The sequence below is a fragment of the Monodelphis domestica genome, chromosome 2 (genome assembly GCF_027887165.1).
Source record: "Monodelphis domestica isolate mMonDom1 chromosome 2, mMonDom1.pri, whole genome shotgun sequence".
NCBI lineage: Eukaryota > Metazoa > Chordata > Mammalia > Didelphimorphia > Didelphidae > Monodelphis > Monodelphis domestica.
The window spans coordinates 81,003,811-81,024,079 of NC_077228.1; the positions used below are offsets into that span (position 1 = coordinate 81,003,811).

At 35.3% G+C, this 20,269-nt stretch overlaps 1 protein-coding gene across 5 annotated transcripts in view; it reads left to right on the forward strand.

The window, feature by feature from the left end:
- The window catches only part of RGL1 (ral guanine nucleotide dissociation stimulator like 1), a 347,473-nt gene that overhangs the window by 229,152 nt on the left and 98,052 nt on the right, over nucleotides 1-20,269 (forward strand). For all 5 annotated transcript variants that reach the window (XM_056815635.1, XM_056815636.1, XM_001366649.4 and 2 more), the window contains one exon: nucleotides 11,621-11,829. In XM_056815635.1, the coding sequence (XP_056671613.1) occupies nucleotides 11,621-11,829 (209 nt within the window). The remainder of the gene's footprint in view (nucleotides 1-11,620; nucleotides 11,830-20,269) is intronic.

The window sequence follows — 20,269 nt, forward strand, 5'->3', positions numbered from 1 at the left end:
TTTAGGCTCCAGGTTTTCAGACCTTTGGATGTCTCTTGAGCTACATTGCTTTCCAGAAGACATTATTTCATTCCCTCCTGTGTTTTCTGGGATATACAGAATGATCTCGAGTTACTTGAATTTCTATTCCTTCAATTTTGAGATTCTTTGTCCTGATCACTTGTAGAATTTGTTGATTCTCAATGGAATTGTTAAATTTAAATACTTTTAACAGCTCTTTGTCTTGGAGTTTGTAGCCTTGGGTTTTTTTATTTTTCCTTCTTGGAGCTGATCCACAGAATCTTTCAGCTGGCACTTTGTTTTCTTTTGTTCAGAAGTTCCAGGCAATTTCCTTGTATTATTTCTTGCATTATGGTGTTAATATTTTTTACTTCTTTTATTCTAGGACACTTGTAATCTTTAAACTAACTCTATGCATCCTCTCTTCAAGATCATTATATGCTTACTTATATGAAGAACAGTCTTTCTTTTAATGATACTGCTTTTTGCTTTTCTTCTAGATTGGTCTTTCAATTTTATGTATTTGTATTACTAACTAGTTATTCTCTTTCCCTCTCTCTTTCTTCCCCTCTGGTGAGACTTGCTACCATGTATTCAAGTTTTCTTACAATGCCAATTAGTTCCAATGTAAAGGCCAAAAATTGCTCCCAAAATTCTTATTTCACTTTTAAACCATTTAGGAAGAGCATATTGTGTGATTCCATGTTCTCAAAAAATTCACAGGATCCTCTCCCTCATATTTTCCTTTGTTATGTAGTATTTATTCAAAGATACTTGGACCCTTTTATCAGACCTGGAGGCTATATTTCTTTCTTCTGATAATGCCTTCCATGTAGGTTTATCTGCTTATGTTCAAGGCTTTTGAGTTTTCTTTCTCTTGAAATCTTTGGACATTTTATTCTTTTTTCCTCTCATTTTCCCCTATTGCTCACCTTTTGACTCCTTTCTCTGCGATCTAGTTCTTAAAGCCTTTTAGCATCTTTCCACACTGGGCAATTCATAGTTCATCATCCAAGGTCTCTTCTCCAAATGACTTCTGGTTGAACAGAACTGACCCAAGATAGATGCTGGACTCTTCTTGTGTGTTCAACCCACTACTCCTTCCTCATTTTCTCAGTTTTTTGGTCTAGTAGTCCAGAGAAGTCTCAAGGTATCAGAGGTCCCCTGAGCAAATTTCTTCCATTTAGATTTTGGATCTTTGTGGGAGGAAAGTGAGGGATAGAGTTGAACTTTATTACAAGCCCAGACACATGTCCTGCCCTACCCTATTCATTTTGTTGCTCAGTTCTTTGTCCCAGTAGCACAGAACACTGCCAACTGGCAGTGATGACCTGAGAAAATTTCTTTCATTTGGAATTGGGATCTCCATTAAGTTGGGGGGAGATATAAATCCAGACAGGTCTCTTTGCTCCTCTGCTAGGGCTGAACGCTATCATAGCACCAAATACTGCCATGGAGCTATACAGTCTAAGGCCACTTTTTACCATTTGAAATTAGAATCTCTGGAGCAATGGGAGGAATGAGAGAGTATGGGATGTGTAATTGTGTTCTTTCAGAAGCCTTAGGTTGGCTTATGCAACATCATTGGCAGGATCATGATGGGTAGTGGGAGAGTAAGGTAAGTGAGCACTCCTTAGAGATTAGGGAATACTGACCATTTCTGTTCATCAAGTTTTTACCTTATTTGAGTTCTTGGTGTCCCATACCATGGAAATAACTGAAACTGGTTTATCTTTGGCATGTGATTTTTTTAATATTATATTAGGTTTGAGCGGTCATGAGTTTCAGAGAAAATTTATAGTCTGCCATCTTTTTTGCCACATGACACCAACATGAACTTTTATTAAGTTGTAATCATTGATATAACACTCCCATTTGCCAATGGATTCAGGAAAGCTAAGAAACTTGATTAGTTTGAGCTCATGACATGAAGAGCATAGACATTTTGTTTTTTTTTAATTATTTTTATTTCATAACTATTTCCCAATTTCATGTAAAAAAATATTAATGCTTATTTTTAGAAATCTTGAGTTACAAATTCCCTCCTTCCTTCTTACCCATCCCCTTTCCTTGGAAAGGCAAGCAATTTGATATTGATTATACAAGACATTTTGTATTAATAGTGAAATAGATGTATAGCTATAAAAAGAATAAAGGATGAAGTTGTGGTTTGGTAAAACTATTCTGACTGCTAAAATGTGTATATTATTTTAGCAAACATTGACAGCAATATTTTAATATGAAACTGAAAATGGGAGACTCCAAATCATATGTTCTCATATTGTACCTTATGACTTCTAAGAGGTAAGGAGGAATTTTGTGATGTCCTTGTTAGATTTAAAATAGTTTTGAGTGTTACATAGTTGTAGATAAGAGAGTGGGAGCCATAAACTGTGATAATTAAAATGTTTGGGGGCAAGGGAAATATATAACAATTATGACCGCTGAAATATGTTTTCTACTGTCTTGGTTTTATATAAATATAAGATGGTTGCCAGGGAATATATTCCCAATTTATGAATATGCCCAAGCCAACTGGGTTTTATAGAGAAATTTAATTTATAATACACTGATTAATCAATAGAAAAAGAGAGAAAGTAAGAAAGGAATAAGAATGAAGGGCCTCAAGCCAATAAAGCCTAGACCTCAGTCCTAAGAGATAAATCAGTCAGTTGGTTTTATCACTCACCCAAGATCTCTCTAGGTAAGGCTTCTCATGCCAACCTCAGGCTCCACCTTCAAGAGAGCCTCCTTTCAAGAAATGTTTCCAGAGAATTCTCCTCCTGACTCCTCTTGAGTTCTCCTTTCACAGCCTCCTTCAAGACCTCTCCAGGAGCTCTCCCTCCAGGACCTCTCTCCTCTCAGACCTCCTTCAGAGCATAAACCTCCTCTCAGTTCTCACATCTACCAATCACTGTCGATGTCTCCCCTGTGCCAATGGTGGCTCTAGCTTAACCCAGGACTGCCCAGAGGTCTGTCCCCTTTGCACATGTCTGTTGAAGGTCATAATCTCAAATAATTAAATCTTGATCTTTGCTGCAGCCCTTCCTAAATCCTGTTACTCTGAGTAGGGTGGAGATTGTAGTTTCCAAGACCTGGTTCTGTCATTCCAAGTATCTCTATTGTATCAATTCTAAAATCAATCATGACTCAAAGAACTTCCTGTTCTATGCTTAAGCATAAATCAAAGCCCTTTCCATTGTTTAGCAAAAGGATTCTGTCCTAAAGTAGTCTTAAGTAGGGAGGAGAAGGATCCTCCCATGCCAAGGAGTTTCATATTCCAATAGAGTTCTTATTATTAGTAGGAAATTTTTTCAAGTATGAAATTTCCCAATGGGGAAAATTCCAACATTCATAAATCTAAGAAATTTTAAGGTTTACAATCCCCCCTGATGATCATGGGAGACCAGGCTCCCCATTGATCAAACAACATAATCAATTTTGTAATTCTGAATTCAATTCTAACTATAGATATACACAATATTCAATTTTTTAAAGAGAATTAGAATAGTGAGAGAGAAAATAGAAAAGAAAAGAAAGCAAAACCAATGTTTTGCTAGGCCCATTGACAGAAAGCCAAATTAGGGGCAGTCCCTTTTGGCATAAATGTGTACAATTATAATAAATGTTCAATCAAAAATTCAGTCCAGTCAATCATATCCAAAGTTCATTCTTGATCTTCTTGATGAAGTGTAGGTTTTCAGCATCTTTCTGCAACAGTTCATTCTCTGGATATAAAAGTTTCAAGGTTCTTTCTTGAAGATCTTTTCTCGAACAGAATCAAAATCTTTGATTTTTTATAACAGTAAAATCTTAAACAAAATTCAAAATTCTTGGATTTTTATAAAAATACAATCTCAAACAAAAAAATTCAAAAATTCTTAGATTTTAAATTAAAATACATCCTTATTTTATAAATTAGAAAATTGGAGCACAAAATTTTAGTCACTTCACAGAATCATAGAACCTCAGTTTGATGTTACTGAATAGTAGTAAGTTAACTCACATTGGAACAAGAATCCCTTCTATAACACATTTGATAAATAGTTATCAATCAGTCAACAAACATTTATTAAACACTTACCATGAACCAAATACTATGCTAAGTGCTGGGAATAGAAATATAAGCAGAAAGAGTAGCATATATACTAATGAGGGAAAACAATTTTAAAGACAATTATAAATATTAGAGAAAATTATAAAAGGAAACCAAAGGTGCATAGGATAGGAGAGGGATAACTTTCAAGAAGAGGTAGCAGAGAAGGGCTAGAGTCGAGAGTGGAGCTCTGAGAGGAATCAAGACATAGCTAACCTGGCAATTTGCCTTAAAATGGAGGCTCTTGGAAGAACCATCCAATTAGATGAAGGGTCCATAGGAGCCTTTGAAGAACTTCAAGAAGGAATTATTCAGCACTTTCCAAAGTAGCTAGGTTGTGTATTGGCTAGTGTGCAGGGCTTGGAGTTAGGAAGACTTGAATTAAAACCTGACTTCAGACACTACCTGTATGACTTTGGGCAAGTTGCTTAACTTCTGTTCATCTTAGTTTCCTCAACTATAAAAATATAAAATGAGAATAGTAATATTACCTACGTCCCAGAGTGATTATGAGGATCAAATGAAATAATATTTGTAAAGCACTTAGCACAGTGCTTGGGGGTTTAGTAAATATGTATTCCCTTCCTTTTCTATTCTAATGCTTTCTAGCTCTGGTAAGTTGGGAGTTTTTATTTTTAGCCAGCTTCAATTTGTACCTTTCCAACTTCTACTCATTGTTCCTAGTTTTGTCTTCTAGGACCAAATGGAACAAATATAATTTTTCTTTCACTTGACAGCACTTCAAATACTTGAAGACTAATATCATCCCTACCCTATTGTAATTGACAAAAAGTTCTTCTCTGCTTCCTGACTCAATATCCCCATTTTTTTCAACTGATCTTCATGGAATAATTTTAAGTCCCTTTACAATCCCAGTAAACTGTCTTTAGTTCACAAAACCCCCTCCAATTTTCTTCTTTTTTTTTTTTTTCTCAAATAAACTACTGCCCAGTTGTGTCTTCTCCACCTAGTATTTTTGAAGGTCTTTTTGAACCCAGAAGTAAAGCTTCCTCTATGTAGTGCAACAAGTCAGTTACAGATGTGGAAATTGAACTCAAGATTTGTCCTACTTCTAATCTAATTATTAAATAAAGTGATCAGCACTTTCCACAGAGATCAGATCTTTCCACAAAGGCCTTATCAGTATTGAATCAGTTGTAGGAAAGTCAAGGAAGTCCTAGGAAACAGGGGCTACTGAATGGGTCAGACAAGAATGGATGGGTCTGCTCCATATCACTGATCAGAATCAACACCTATTCTGGGGCACTGCTAAAGGAACCCAGTGGAGAAAATAGGATTCTTGAGAGAGCCTAATTTCTATAGGGAGCTATAGGAAACACTGACAGGGCATCCTTCACATGAGATATGGATCAGGCAATTCTATATAATACCAAATTAAGTATTATTATTGCAGATCCTATGACATCTTCCGTGAAAAGCATTTATCTTAACAGAAGGGAAACTGACTCAATTCTATTTTACTGTTGGAGGCCTTGTGCATTCTAAGAAATGAAACTGCTTTTAAAAATCACATACAGTCCAGTGGCCATCCACATACAGTGTGGTATTAAAATTAAATATCCATTGGGCAAAGAAAGCTAGTGTTCCATTGATGGGAATGGGACTGCAGTAGGACTTCCTGGGAAAAACTAGAAATGACTCCTATACCCTATCATATTTACATGCTGACAGGGACAGTGGATGTCTGATGACTTGTTTATATGGCTGTTTGGGGAGTCTCCTTTTTGTTTCTAAATTGAGAATAAGCACAATGGATTACATTTGTACTGGTACGTTAGACTTCAGAAGTCTTCTCCAGGTGCTTATCCTTTCTCTGAGATTGACTGTCTCCCTATCGAGGATGATCATAGGACCATAAATCTAGAGGTGGAAGGAATCTTAAGCAATCTATGAATTCAATCCTCTTGTTTTATAGAAGAGACAGCAGATGCATAGAGAGATAAAGTGACTTGTTCTTGGTGACAAATATAGTATTTGAGGTATAATTGGAACTCGAGTCTTCCCAACTCCCATTCAGTGCTGTCCCCTGCCCTATACTCCTCCACAAATCAGCTAGCATTTATATTGAGCTTTTACTTTTTCAAATTGCTTTACACACTGTATTCAATTTGATGATCTCAAGTACTTTGCAAGCCAGGTATTGTCATTACAGTAAAGCCATCCTGAATCCCATTCCTTGTAATAACAGCAGCTTTAGCAAGATAGTACAAAGGACAGAAGAGAAGATATCAAATAAAAATGTGGAACTTCAATTCCCTAATCTGTGCACATAGAGACTTTATGTTGTCTCTGGGAAAGATTGCATATTTACTTGGATTTGTATATAGCAGTGATGGTAAAACTATGGCACAGGTGCCAAAGATGGCACGCAGAGTGCTCTCTGTGGGCATGTGGCCACCAACCCTCCTTGGCCCGCAGTTCATTACTACACATTACAACATTTTTTCATAGCCCCTGACCCTCTGCTCAGCAGCCTAATAGGAGCCCAGGGGGGTAAGGTGGGTAGCTCACAGGCAGCAGAGCTGGAGGGGAGAAGATTTCTCAGGCCATGCCCCTCCCCCTCTCTATACTCACTGAGGATATTCCTCACTTCCCCTGCCCCTTTGCCCAGCAGCCCAATAGGAGCTCTTTCTCCCTCTTATGTGTGTGAGGTAAGGGGGTGGGGGTAGGGCACACCCAGCATGTGGTGGTCGGTGGACATGGCATTCTGTCTCTAAAACGTTTGCCATCACTGGTATATAGGCTTTGATATAATCCTGTTCAGAGTAATTTTGCATTTTTCTTTCTTGGGAGATGAATAATGCTTTTGGACGGAAAAGGAGGTTTTAATTCTATAAAAGATGCTTGAATGGTGTGGAGGATGACCACACTTTAATTTGGTGAAGACCTTAAAGGTTCTTGTGTACTTAAAATTTCTTTCAGATATTCTCTATTTTGGCCTAAACAGAATTGGAAATTTGCCTTTTCTGGATATGGAGATAATGGAACCTATTACTTTTTTTAAAATGACTTTTAAAAATCTGGGCTCGAATATTAGGCTATTTAAGTAGTCATGCCCAGATAGCACTCATTGTTGGCCTCACCTGGCCTGGCCAATATGTCAATTGTTATTATTGTTATTTTTCAGTTAGCCTTTGTATAATAGCCTTTGTAAAGAAATTTAATGTTTACAAAGTACAAATATCTCATTTGATTTTCATGACAACCCCAGAAGGTAGGTGCAATTATTATTCCAATTTTACAGATGAGGAAACTGAGACAGACAGAAAGAAAATAAAGAAACATGTCCAGGGTGGGCCACACAATTAGTATGTGTCTGAGTAAAACTTGGTTCTTCCTGACTCTAGACCTGGTGCTCTATTCACTGCTCGACCTATTTGCCTTAATAAAGAAAGAAAGGGTTGTGCTGTAATTTATTTGGGGGGTTCGTTCCACACTTAAATGGTTGTCAAAGAAAGCTTATTAAGTTTCCTCATAAAATATCAAGTATAGTATCTTTGATTAGAGGAAATCATCAGATTATAGAAAGGTGAGATTTTTTTTTTCTGATTATTAGTGTCTTTTTCCAGGTCATGTTTGAGAACTGAAATGTGGTATACTTCTTATCTTTCCATGTTCAAATAAATAAGAAGAGGAATACCAGTGCTTTAGACATTTAATCTATAAGATTTAGATTTTTTTTTAATAAGAAGTTGGATTTGAATGGTGAAAAAATGGTCAAGAAACAAATGTAGTTTTTTTGTGGCCTTAATATCAGGATCATGTCAGCATAGCAATGGTCTTTGATTAAATCCAGATTGAGCTGTTTCCTGTTGTACGGTAACCCATGGGGCAAGCTCAGCCCACAATGTCTTACTCTGTAAGTCTGTTATTAAAAAGTAGCTTGCCAAGGACTTTTCCCCTCCTTCCCTTTTAAACTTCAGGGGTGAGTTGTTCAAATATTACAAATAAAAACAGGCTCTAAAGGTCCCTTAAAATGGTTTATAGTAGTTCAATATTTTGCTGACAAAATTAAAAATTTAAACTTTCAAGTTTTATTTTTGTCCCTCTGGCCATTGGCATATTAGAATGAAAAGCCATTCTGTGTGTTTTCTCTTGATTAATTGTGCTTGAACATCAAAACTTGTAGGAATAAGACTGATATATTTTCAGTCTTTTAAAATGCATGTTGTATTTGAATGCTGAAAGATACTTGTTCATCCTCAAAATATTATTTTTTACCTATCCATTTACAGAAGGGAATCATAGGCTACACCTTTTCTGAAGAAATGGAAAATATAGAAATATATTAACACTCCCACACACTGTATCTATCTTTGTAAAAAATTCTTCTAGGCACCAGAGTGATTTTTTCATTCTATTATTTATCATAGTGATAATGATACTAATTCTTTATGTTTATGTAAAATGATTTTCAATCCCAGATCTCAAAGGACTTTACATTCCATTTTCTTATATAAGTACTATTGTTCCCCATTTACAGATGAAAAAAGAAAAGAAAAGAAACTGACGAACAAAAGAGGTTAAAGGGACTTGCCCAGAGTCAGGCATGCAAATGAATATTTTTCAGGGTAAAAGGAGAAATGAAAGGAAGTGACTGGATTAATGAGTAAAATAATTCCACTCTTCAGGGAGAACCTTTGCTTCCTGCCAAGTTCACTTTCTGGCAGAAAAAGGGACCCACTTCATCATGTTCTTTGACAAGCATTTTTCCCCCTCTGTTTGAGTCTTTTGGCCACATTTATTTCCACTGAAGAGAAGTCTTTTTAAATAGTCATTAAATTCAAGAATGGAGAACTTAGTTTGAGAATGGAATTTAAACATTTGACTTATACTAGTGACATTAAAGTAGATGATGATCTGGCAATTTGGAGGCACTGTCATTGTGACAGAATAAGGCAGCAGATTTTGAATTAGAATTTGAAAATCTCTAAAACCCCAGACATTTCTTTCGCTATTAGTAGTTAACTTTGGAGTTTGCCCTTTTGTTGAGAGCTACCCACAGCAGCTCAGTGTTATCCATCCTGGTAACTGTACTGGTCAGGCTTTGGAAATGTCAAATAGAAAAGAAGAAAGATGAAGAAAAACTATTACTCCACTTCAAAGGATGTACATATATATGATGTCGATAAAATGAAGGCTACTTTTTAGAATAGACTGGCCTCTCAAAATTAAAGAATACATGTATATATTAAAAAGGAAAAAATGAGCATTTATATGCAATATATTAATTCATTATATAATTTTAAAAATTATTCCTTATTTTATGCAGATTACCATGACTAATAAATAATATTTTAGGCCCAGAAGACTGTTAGGTTATGTTTTGAATCCTTTTGGTGTCAAGAGGTTTCTATAAGCTTGAAAGAATGTCCAACATTTGTACTAACCACAAGAACACACTAAGGGAGACTCATTTAAAAATGAGATCAGGAAAGAAAGCCTAGTACTAGACAACAACTCTGATGTTACAAGTCCTGCTGTTAGGATTTTAGTGTTGTTTAGTCTCTGAAGTGGGGCATCATAATGCCAGCTTGTTCCAGCTTCTCTTAAAAACTAGAGCCACTACTAGTTGCCATAATCTGTATAAAATCAGTTGGTTTTATCATAGTTACTTAAATTCTAAGAAGCCTGATAGAGAAAATGTACAGAACGTTCTTTTTGTAACTAACATTTCCTCATTTACAGACACAGTTCTCCCTTTTCTTTGCCCCTTATGCTTAATTTGAAAGCCTTAATGTACTTTGACTTAAGGAAATTCAAATTAGAAATTCAGCTAGCTACCTAAGAAAAATTATAAAATGATTACTGACTTTGCACCAGGGTTGTCTAATTTGGAAAAGCATTCATCACAATTACATTGAAGGAGGCAGCTCTCTTAGTGCAAGTCAAATATGATTCAGTTTGCCTGACATTCTGTGCCTTTCTCCTCTAATTATGTTAATTAAAAAAACTGTACGTAGTAGAGATCAGTCTGTTTTAAAATCTATATCCTCACCTACTAATTGGGGTACCATACTTTAGCTATTCATCTAATTTGTCTTGTATGGAGTAAGACTACTGATATTACTTGTACCCATTGCATTTCTTTATTTATAACAGGTTCCTAGAAAAGTAGGCTCATATATCCTCATGTTTTTCTTTTTTTAATTCTCTCAAAGCTTAGTCTGGTGGTGTTGCCCCCAAGGTATACATAGGGTGAGAGTAGAATTTGCTAATTAACTAAAAATACCTAATTTTACTGTACACTGAGATCCATGGATAAAGAGAACTCTGTCAAAGCTCAGAATGGTCTTAGTTAGCATTCATTGTTGGTAAAGGAGAGACTAGATTCAAATAAAGTGTCTGAAATTGACTCTGAATGGTTTTTACAAACATTTCATGTTCATATCATTGGAAGAATAACAGAAAAGGGGGCTACAGAATTGTATTTAGGGTTCCTGGTTGTTGCAGTGGATAAAACACCAGACATGGAGCCAGGAAGACTTATTTATCTTCCTGAGTTCAAATCTGGCCTCAGGCACTTAATAATGATATGACCATAGGCAAGTCACTGGTTTACCTCAATTTCCTCATCTGTAAAATGGGCTAGAGAAGGAAGTGGTAAACGATTCCAGTATCTTTACCAACAAACCTCAAATGGGGACAGGAAAAGTTAGGTACAATTGAAAAAAAATCTGATGGCATTTATAATAAAAGTCAGGGAATGGCAGTCAATTAGGTTCCTAGAAATCCCTCAGAAGCTCCTCTGACAAAACATGCCAACAACCCAGCACTAAGTGAAAGGTGCCAATGGCACTCTTTAGGAACCCCAGAAATATTAGGAACGGAGAAAGAGACAAAAACAAACATATTGCAGAAGCAAAGAGTAAGGGTTTATTTTGCTGGATGTTATTGCATGGTTGGTATATAGGAAAGAATGCTCGACTTAAGAGGACCTTACTGACAATTATTAGCTGCATGTCAATGGAGAAATGTCTATCAGCCTTAAATTTCCCTTCTATAAAATGGAGATAATAATTTGCTACCTCATGTGTTGAAGATCATATGAAATAAAGTTCATAGAGTTCTCAGTGAAACGGAAAGCAAGATGTCAGTGTCAGTTATTATCATGTTGTTTTTAGGAGAGACAGGAGAGTAGGAATATCACTGGATGATCCAGAATGAGAACTGGATTCTAATTCTGCCTCCAACTCTCATAGCTTGGTGACTTTAGGCAATTCACTTTAACATTCTGTACTTTAATTTGCTCATCTGTAAAGTGGGGATAATTATGTTTATACTGCTTACCTCTCAGGGGTGTCATGATGGGAACAAATTCTTTGCACACCTGAAAGTTTTATGTAATATACATATATATATATATGTATATATATACACATACAGATAGCATCATTGTTATTGACATTATTATTGACATAATCCTGAATGAATTTCAGTATTTTTTTTAGCTTTATTCTGGGAACTATTTTTTCATTATATCTTCTTTGGTTCATTGCATAGGTTGAAGGGGACCAACTGCCTCCTGGACACACTGTCAGTCAGTATGAGACATGTAAAATCAGGACCATAAAAGCTGGTACCTTGGAGAAACTTGTGGAGAACTTGTTGACAGCTTTTGGAGACAATGATTTTACCTATATCAGCATCTTCCTGTCAACTTATAGGGGTTTTGCCTCCACTAAAGAAGTACTGGAGCTGCTTCTGGACAGGTAAGACTTGAGGATTTTTAATGCTGATCAGAACAGAGCTATTGGCACAATAATAATAGAGATGCAGTAAACCCTGAACCACCTCCAGATTATAGAGATGTGTGATGAAGCATTGACAGTGAAGGAAAAGACCTTTGGAGGGAATGATTGCATATAGAGCTGAGTGTCCTAGGAAAATTGCCTCACAGGAAATCAATATAGAAGTTTAAAGTGGGCCTTTTGATCCTCAAGTTTTTTTCTTCCCCCCCAAATTTTCAATATTTCCTGATTATTCATATATATGTATGTATATTTATATGTATATATAGAGAGAGAGATAGAGAGAGTATATAAATAGGATTTTAAATGTTTTATTATAGCTATTGCTACAATTTAGGACATAATATCAATTTAAATTTTTTGAATTTTATTTTACTTCAAGTTTCAAATTTATTCCCTCTCACCTCCCCTTCCTCCACTCATTGAGAAGGCAAGAAAAATGAAATTTTTTAGAGATATGTATATTCAGGCATTACAAATGCCCATATTACAATGTCCAAAAGAAAGAAAGAAAAGAGAGAAAAAAGAGGGAAGGAATGAAATATCCTTAAATCTTCACTCTTGTTCCATCAGCTTTCTAACTGTAGGTGAATAGTATGTTTCATCATGAGTCCTTTGACTTTATGACTGTTGAATATGTTAATCAGAGTTCCTAAGTCTTTCAAAGTTGCTTTTTAAAAAAACCAATATTGTTATCCTATGAATTTTTCTCCTGGTTCTGCTCATTTCACTGAATCAGTTCATACAAGTCTTTCCAAGTTTTTCTGAAACCTTTCCTTTCACAATTTTTTACAGCTCAATAGTATTCCATCACCTTCATATACCATAACTTCAGCCATTCCCCATTTGATAGACAATCCTTAGATTCCAGTTCTTTGCTACCATGAAAAGAACTGTTAAAGTTTTCTTGGTATGTATGAGTTTTTATTCTTCTGTTGATCTCTTTGAGGTACAGATCCAGTAGTAACATAGCTGGGTCAAGGGGTAAGCACAGTTTAATAGCTCTTGGGTATAGTTCCAGATTATATTTCAGAAAGTCCAGACCTAACCATAGTTCCAACAACAATACATATAAGTACCTGTTTTCTCACAATCCCTCAAATATTTTAAATTTCCTTTTACTGTTGACTTTGCCAATCTGTAGCACATGAGATGGTAACTCATTTGTTTCAGTTTTCATTTTCTACTTATTAGTTATTAAGAACATTATTTCTGAAGGCTATTGATGACTTGGATTTCTTCCTCTGACAACTACCTATTTATATCCTTTGACCATTTATAAATTGGAGAACGGGTTCTATTCTTATAAATTTGAATCAGTTTCTTATAAATCTTAGAAATGAAAATTTTACCTAAAGAAATTTTCAGTTTCCTACTTCTCTTCTAATTTTAGCTGCATTAGTTTTATTTGTGCAAAAACTTTTAAATTTTATGTAATCAAAATTGTACATTTGCTCTCCTGTGAAACTCTCTATCTCTTGTTTAGTTATGAACTCTTTGCCTATCCATAATTGGGACAGGTAATTTCTTCTTTGCTCCTTAAATTTGCTAATGATATTATCCTTAATGTCCATTTGGAGCTTTTCTTGGTGTACCCACTATTAGATGTTAGTCTATACCTTGTTTCTAGACTACTTTATGGTTTTCTCAATAGCCTTTGTTGATTGAATATCAAATTCTTGGTCCAATAGCTGGGATCTTGAAGTTATCAAACACTAGGCTACTATGCTAATTTCTTTCCATATGGTGCATACTGGCAGGTGGCTTAATTAAATGCTTTATCTGTGGTTGAATGAATAAATGAATATTACAGGGAAAGTTATCAGCAGTGTAGGATGTAAATGATATTGCTGATATATCTATTAAGTAGCCACAGCCTATTAGGGACTTTATAAAGTTTATATATAAAATGGTCCTTGTCCCCTTGGACTTTATATTATGAGTCAGTGGAAATTATATATCACAGAGCTTCTACATTTCACATTAGGTAAATATTTCATTTTAATTCCTTCAAAAAAATTTTTTTCTTCAACCTTTGTATTTCTTTCTATAGTAAACATGCAAGGTTGTGGGAATATGAAAATTCTCATTCAACCCTTGACACATGAGATTTCCTGTATCAGGCTTTTAATGATCTAATCCCAATATGACAAATTTCTGTGGATAAATATTATTTAAACCACCCCCTTTGTTATGTTAAATTCATCAGATTCTATAAAATTCAGTTCACTAAACATTTGTCAATATTTATTATGTTTGAGGCTTTTTATTGGATATTACTCCATGTACATTAAAAACAAAACAGTCCCTGGCCACTAGGAGATTGCATTCTTTTTTAAAATTTTTATTTTTATTTTTTTCAAAATTTTATTTAGTCAATTTAGAACATTATTCCTTGGTTACAAGAATCATATTCTACCCCTCCCTCCCCTACTCCCACCCTTCCTGTAGCCCACGCATAATTCCACTGGGTATTACATGTGTCTTTGATAAGAACCTATTTCCATGTTGTTGATGTTTGCATTAGGATGATCATTTAGAGTCTACATCCCCAACCATATCCCTTTCAACCCATGTAATCAAGCAGTTGTTTTTCTTCTGTGTTTCTAGTCCCACAGGTTTCCCTCTGAATGTGGATAGTGTTCTTTCTCATAGATCCTTCCAAGTTGTTCAGGATCACTGCATTGCCACTAATGGAGAAGTTCATTACATTTGATGTACCACAGTATATATATATATATACAGTCTCTGTGTACAATGTTCTCCTGGTTCTGCTCCTCTCACGCTGCATCACTTCCTGGAGGTTGTTCCAGTTCCCATGGAATTCTTCCAGTTTATTATTCCTTTGGGAAAATAGTATTCCATCACCAACAGAAACCACAATTTGTTCAGCCATTCCCCTATTGAAGGGCATCCCCTCATTTTCCAATTTTTTGCCACCACAAAGAGCACAGCTATGAATATTCTTGTACAGGTCTTTTTCCTTATTATCTCTTTGGGGTACAAATCCAGCAGTGCTATGGCTGAATCAAAGGGCAGACAGTCTTTTAGCACCCTTTGGGCATAGTTCCAAATTGCCCTCCAGAATGGTTGGATCAATTCACAACTCTACCAGCAGTACATTAATGTCCCAACTTTGCCACATCCCGTCCAGCATTCATTACTTTCTTTTGCTGTCATGCTAACCAATCTGCTAGGTGTGAGGTGACATCTAAGAGTTGTTTTGATTTGCATTTCTCTATTATAAGAGATTTAGAACACTTTTTCATGTGCTTATTAATAGTTTTGATTTCTTTATCTGAAAATTGCCTATTCATGTCTCTTGCCCATTTATCAATTGGAGAATGGCTTGATTTTTTTGTACAATTGATTTAGCTCCTCATAAATTTGAGTAATTAGACCTTTGTCAGAGGTTCTTGTTATGAAGATTTTTCCCCAATTTGTTGCTTCCCTTCTAATTTTGGTTACATTGGTTTTGTTTGTACAAAACCTTTTTAATTTAATATAATCAAAATTATTTATTTTACATTTTGTGATTTTTTTCTAACTCTTGCTTGGTCTTAAAAATCTTTCCTTTCCCAAAGATTTGACATGTATACTATTCTGTGTTCACCTTACTTATAGTTTCCTTCTTTATATTCAAGTCATTCACCCATTCTGAGTTTATCTTGGTGTAGGGCCTGTCAAATCTAATCTCTCCCATACTGTCTTTCAATTTTCCAGGAATTTTTATCAAATATTGGATTTTGGTCCCAAAAGCTGGGATCTTTGGGCTTGTCATAGACTGTCTTGCTGAGGTCACTTACCCCAAGTCTATTCCACTGATCCTCCTTTCTGTCTCTTAGCCAATACCATATTGTTTTGATGACCACTGCTTTATAGTATAGGAGATTACATTCTGTTGGGGGTAATACAACATATGCACAAGTAAATACCAAGGTGAAGGAAATAATTTCAAGTGAGGAAATTTGCTAGTGACTAGAAGGATCAGGAAAGGCATCCTGGAGGAGGTGACTGCTAACCTGTGCTGAAGAATTGTGCCCATCCAGGGCTTTTAGTGTCTCTGTTTTGTCTATATTGTGATTTCATTGGTGTAGTGAACTCTAGCGCAGGAAACTCCCTCTGCCAATAGAGATCCTAGCAACTCTTTTGCAGTTCACTTTTATCTAGTGGTGACTTTGAGAGGGTAAATAACTTCCCTGCAGTCACCCAGATGGCATGTGTCAGAGATCATAATGAAACCCAGATCTTCCTGTTTCTTAGCATGCTAGTGGACAGAAAATCTCCTGTGATTATACATGAAGAGATCTGCATAGTTCAGTGGACTGACTATGACATGGTGTGTTATTGCTCATACAGGTAGGCAGGAAGGATCTGGCATAGTCTTTCTTCAGAAGCTGAAGGATGCCTTAAAGGAATGAGAGAACAGTTTTTTCTCTTCTCTTGTGCCTGCACATTTCATACCTACAAAGAAAATTTCTATGGCTCTTCAACTGTATAGTAGGCTGAAGGAAAAAGTTTGGGACTTGGGGAAAAGGGAAAAACTTCAATTACAATTCTATAGTTTCACTTTGGATCTGAGGCTATCTTGCTTATTGGCTGATTGCACTGACAATAGACCATAGCTGTCCATAGTCAATAGACTAATACACATATGTTCCAGCTGTTCATAATACGTAAGGCTAGCACACGGGAACTGGTTTGTTTAGTCTGTAACTCACAGCCATGTAGCTTCTATTTCCTTTTTTTCTAAAAGAGACTTCTTAGTGACAAAAAGTAAGCTTTTTGAGTTAAAAATATGAAATTAACTGGCAATTTTCAGGTATTAACAAAGTCTTAAGAATAAGTTAGTTATTTTAAGTTTGACATGAAATTTAAACAATTGTAGAATATGAATTTATAATTGTAAGTTATGTGTATTCCACTTAGAACTAAAAAACTCTGTAAGATGAATTCAGAGAGTTGAATACTGAATGCTATTTCACTTGGAAGGGTGTGATGAACCTCTTTATGAGGGAAAGACAAATTCCCAAACCAGACTTTGGCAGAAGAATTAATTGTCCCTAAATTCTTTGAAGTTCAGATTGAGCATATTTATACAAACACTTATTCCTTCTTAGAAGACAAATCTTTAACTTATCTCTGTAATGAATTTAGTAACTTAGTGTTTCATGACTACTCAACAATATGCCCAGCACTGCAGTAGGCACTATAGGGGGAATAAAAGAAGTATAAAATATGACACTGGTCCTTAGGGAACTTGAAATTTTGGTGAGGAGACAAGAGTTACATGAATCAATTAGAAAACAATGCAAGAGAATATAAAATCAAGAGCTGAATTATATGGTACATTCTAAAGTAGTGCTTCCCAATCAGTCATCAGAGACTCTGGGATGGGGAGTTGGGATGGGAGAATATAAGTGGTCTATGAATCCATATGCAGAGTAAGAATGGCCATTTGGAAGATTTAATAAGTAATTATTAATTTAATAACCAATTTAAACTTATTTAAATTATTAAAATCAATTAATTTAAAATTAATAAGTTAAAATTTAATAAGTAGTTATCTTGTACATATTGTTACTTTTAAGCACATATAGATGATGCTATGATTAAATGCATTTAAAAGCACTACTGAATTCATAGTAGCCTTTTGTCATTACATCATTTCTCAATCAGTGGATATATTAAAATCCACTTTTCTATTAAATAAAATTGCTAACATGTGGGGGAGTCTGAAATTTTTCAGTCCTAAAAGAGGTTCTACATACTAAAAGAGATTGGGGAACTATTGGTCTGGGAGGAATTGTAGGTGTTCAGAGAAGAACACTCATGGACTTTTTCTCTTCTAGAAACCACATTGGCTCATGCCAGTCATGTTTGTGTACAAATAAGAATGTGTTAATTTCTCTAGCTACATTTCCCACTCATATCTGAGACTTTATGGACAAAGTTTGATTGTTCTGAATTTGGCCAGTGTATGGATTCGGAGAAAAAGTCAAAACTTCAATGGGCTCCTTGGATTTTTTTAACCCTCCATAATTAGGGTTTGAGGAGTTAAAGTTGTGCAAACTAGCTTTCCTCAAACATAATTGTTTGAAATCCGATTTCCCTGACTGCAGATCATTGTTGACTTGTTTATGGATCCCTATATATAAATCTCTTTTATCTCCTTTGATTTCTCTGCAGTAGCTGATTTACCTTTTATGAAAAGAATAATGCAAAGTTATTATAGCCTTCACCACTCAGGGATGGATTGAAGGCAGATGCTGCTATACTTCTATGGCTCACTTTTCAATTATAAAAACAACAGAAATCCCCAGGCTTACTTGAAGTCAAGGTCAAGCTTTGATTTTAAGTATTCAGAGTATATGGCTTATCTCACTTAGAACTTGAATTTGATTCCTGTGGGTGCTTTTTTTCCTCCCTTCCAATAGCTTCTCATTGATAGGAGTCCTGGCAATTGATTAGTGAAGAGTGAATTCACTTGATTGCTAGTGTAAACTGATGTTTTTGTTCTTTTAGGTTGATCAAAAATCACAGGGAGTCCTGTTTCCTGTGCAGAATTCTCTTCATGGATCAGAGTTAATTTTAGACCTTACTGGCTTCCTTTAAGCCTGAGAGGAAGCTCTTATGTTATGGGTTAGCTCTTTTTTTTCTTTCATTTTCCTTAACTTCAAACATTTACAATCCATTCTCCCATTGTTCTGTGACCTCAATAATATAACTGGACACCTTTATTATTTAAAGCCTTAATTAAAGGAATAAATAGATTTTTGAGCAACGGACAGGCACAAATATTATTTAAGTAAATAATTTACTATTGTTTTTGGCCCAGTCTAAGGCAACTCTTAAAATTAAATTGTAGTTAACCTTTTTTGTTGTTATTCTTGTTTAGTTATCTAGTTATGTCTGATAGTCCATTGGGAAGCACCATTTTAGAATGTACCCAGCTCTTGATTTTATACTCTCTTGCATTGTTTTCTAATTAAATCATATAAGTCTTATTTCCTCATCAAAATTCCAAGCTCCCTAAGGACAGGCATCATGTCTTATACTTTTTTTATACCCTCTGTGGTCCCTATTATAGTGTTGGGTACATTGTTGAGTAGTCATGAAACATTAAGTTACTAGATTCATTTCAGAGATAAGTTAAAGATTTGCCCTCTTAGAGGAAATAAATGTATGTATAAATGCAGTTTGCTGGACAATGAATAGAATCTACCTTTCCTGTTTCTGAGGTAAAAATGGTAGAGTTTGGTAAAAGATAAAATTTTTAGTTAGTTCAGTTTGACTCTTCATGACCCCATTTGGTGTTTTCTTGGCAAAGATATTGGAGTACTTTGCCTTTTCTTTCTCCAGATCATTTTACAGATAAGGAAATTGAGACCAACAGGTTTAGGATCACCCAGCAAGTAAACATCTTAGACCAGATTTGATTTCAGATCTTCCTGACTTCAGGCCCTGCACTCTATCTAATGCTTCACCGTGCTGCTCCTAAAGCTATTCTATAGTTTATTTCTTTGTATTTTACCCTTCTTTGTTTCTTTCAATGAATTAATCATCATGAGACATAACTCTCTCATGTCAAAAATAAAATACATATCTCAGGATGAAAACCATACAACTAACTGCACAATTGCCTATGTTACTCAGTTCTCAGTGTGGAAAACACTGATTTGTGCTATGAATGATCTTCTTCCTTTCAAAGGGATTTTTCATTCTGAGCTTGAGTGATATTAGCAAGATGACGAAAGTTGATGTATTCTCTGGTGTGAGACCTCTAGTTATTCTAGCAGTTTGTTCTAAATATGCCCTCAGAATTTGCAGAAAGGGCAGTTTTTGCAAGGGCAATGTATTCCCTACAACTCATTGTTTGTAAGACAGGAAGAAGTTTTAAAATAGCACTTTCCATTTAATAGACACATGGTTTGCTGGACAATGAATGTAATCTAGCTTTCCTCTTTCCAAGATGTAAATAGTCGGATTTGGTAAAAGATAAAATGTTTAAGGAGCATCCTTTTTTCAGTGAAGCTTTCAACTGGGTTAAGATCATTGATCATTTTTTCTACCACTGCTTTAATGATCATCCATAGTAGGTATGTCTCCTGAAATGTACTAGGAAGCCCCAGACAACTACAGATAAGTCACTTAATCACTAATTAAACGATATACCATGAAAATGATTACTTGATTCATGGTAAGATTGGGACTTGTGGGATCAAGGGTTCAGCCTCAGAATAAGTAATTATCTTTACTCTTTTTTTATGGATACAGTCTAAATCTAATGAACCCCTCATTCAAGCCAGTTACATCACAAATAAGACGGGTTAGTCACAAGGCAGAATCAGATACAGCATAAGGATGGTTTTAATAAGCCAATAACCACTGCCAGTATAAT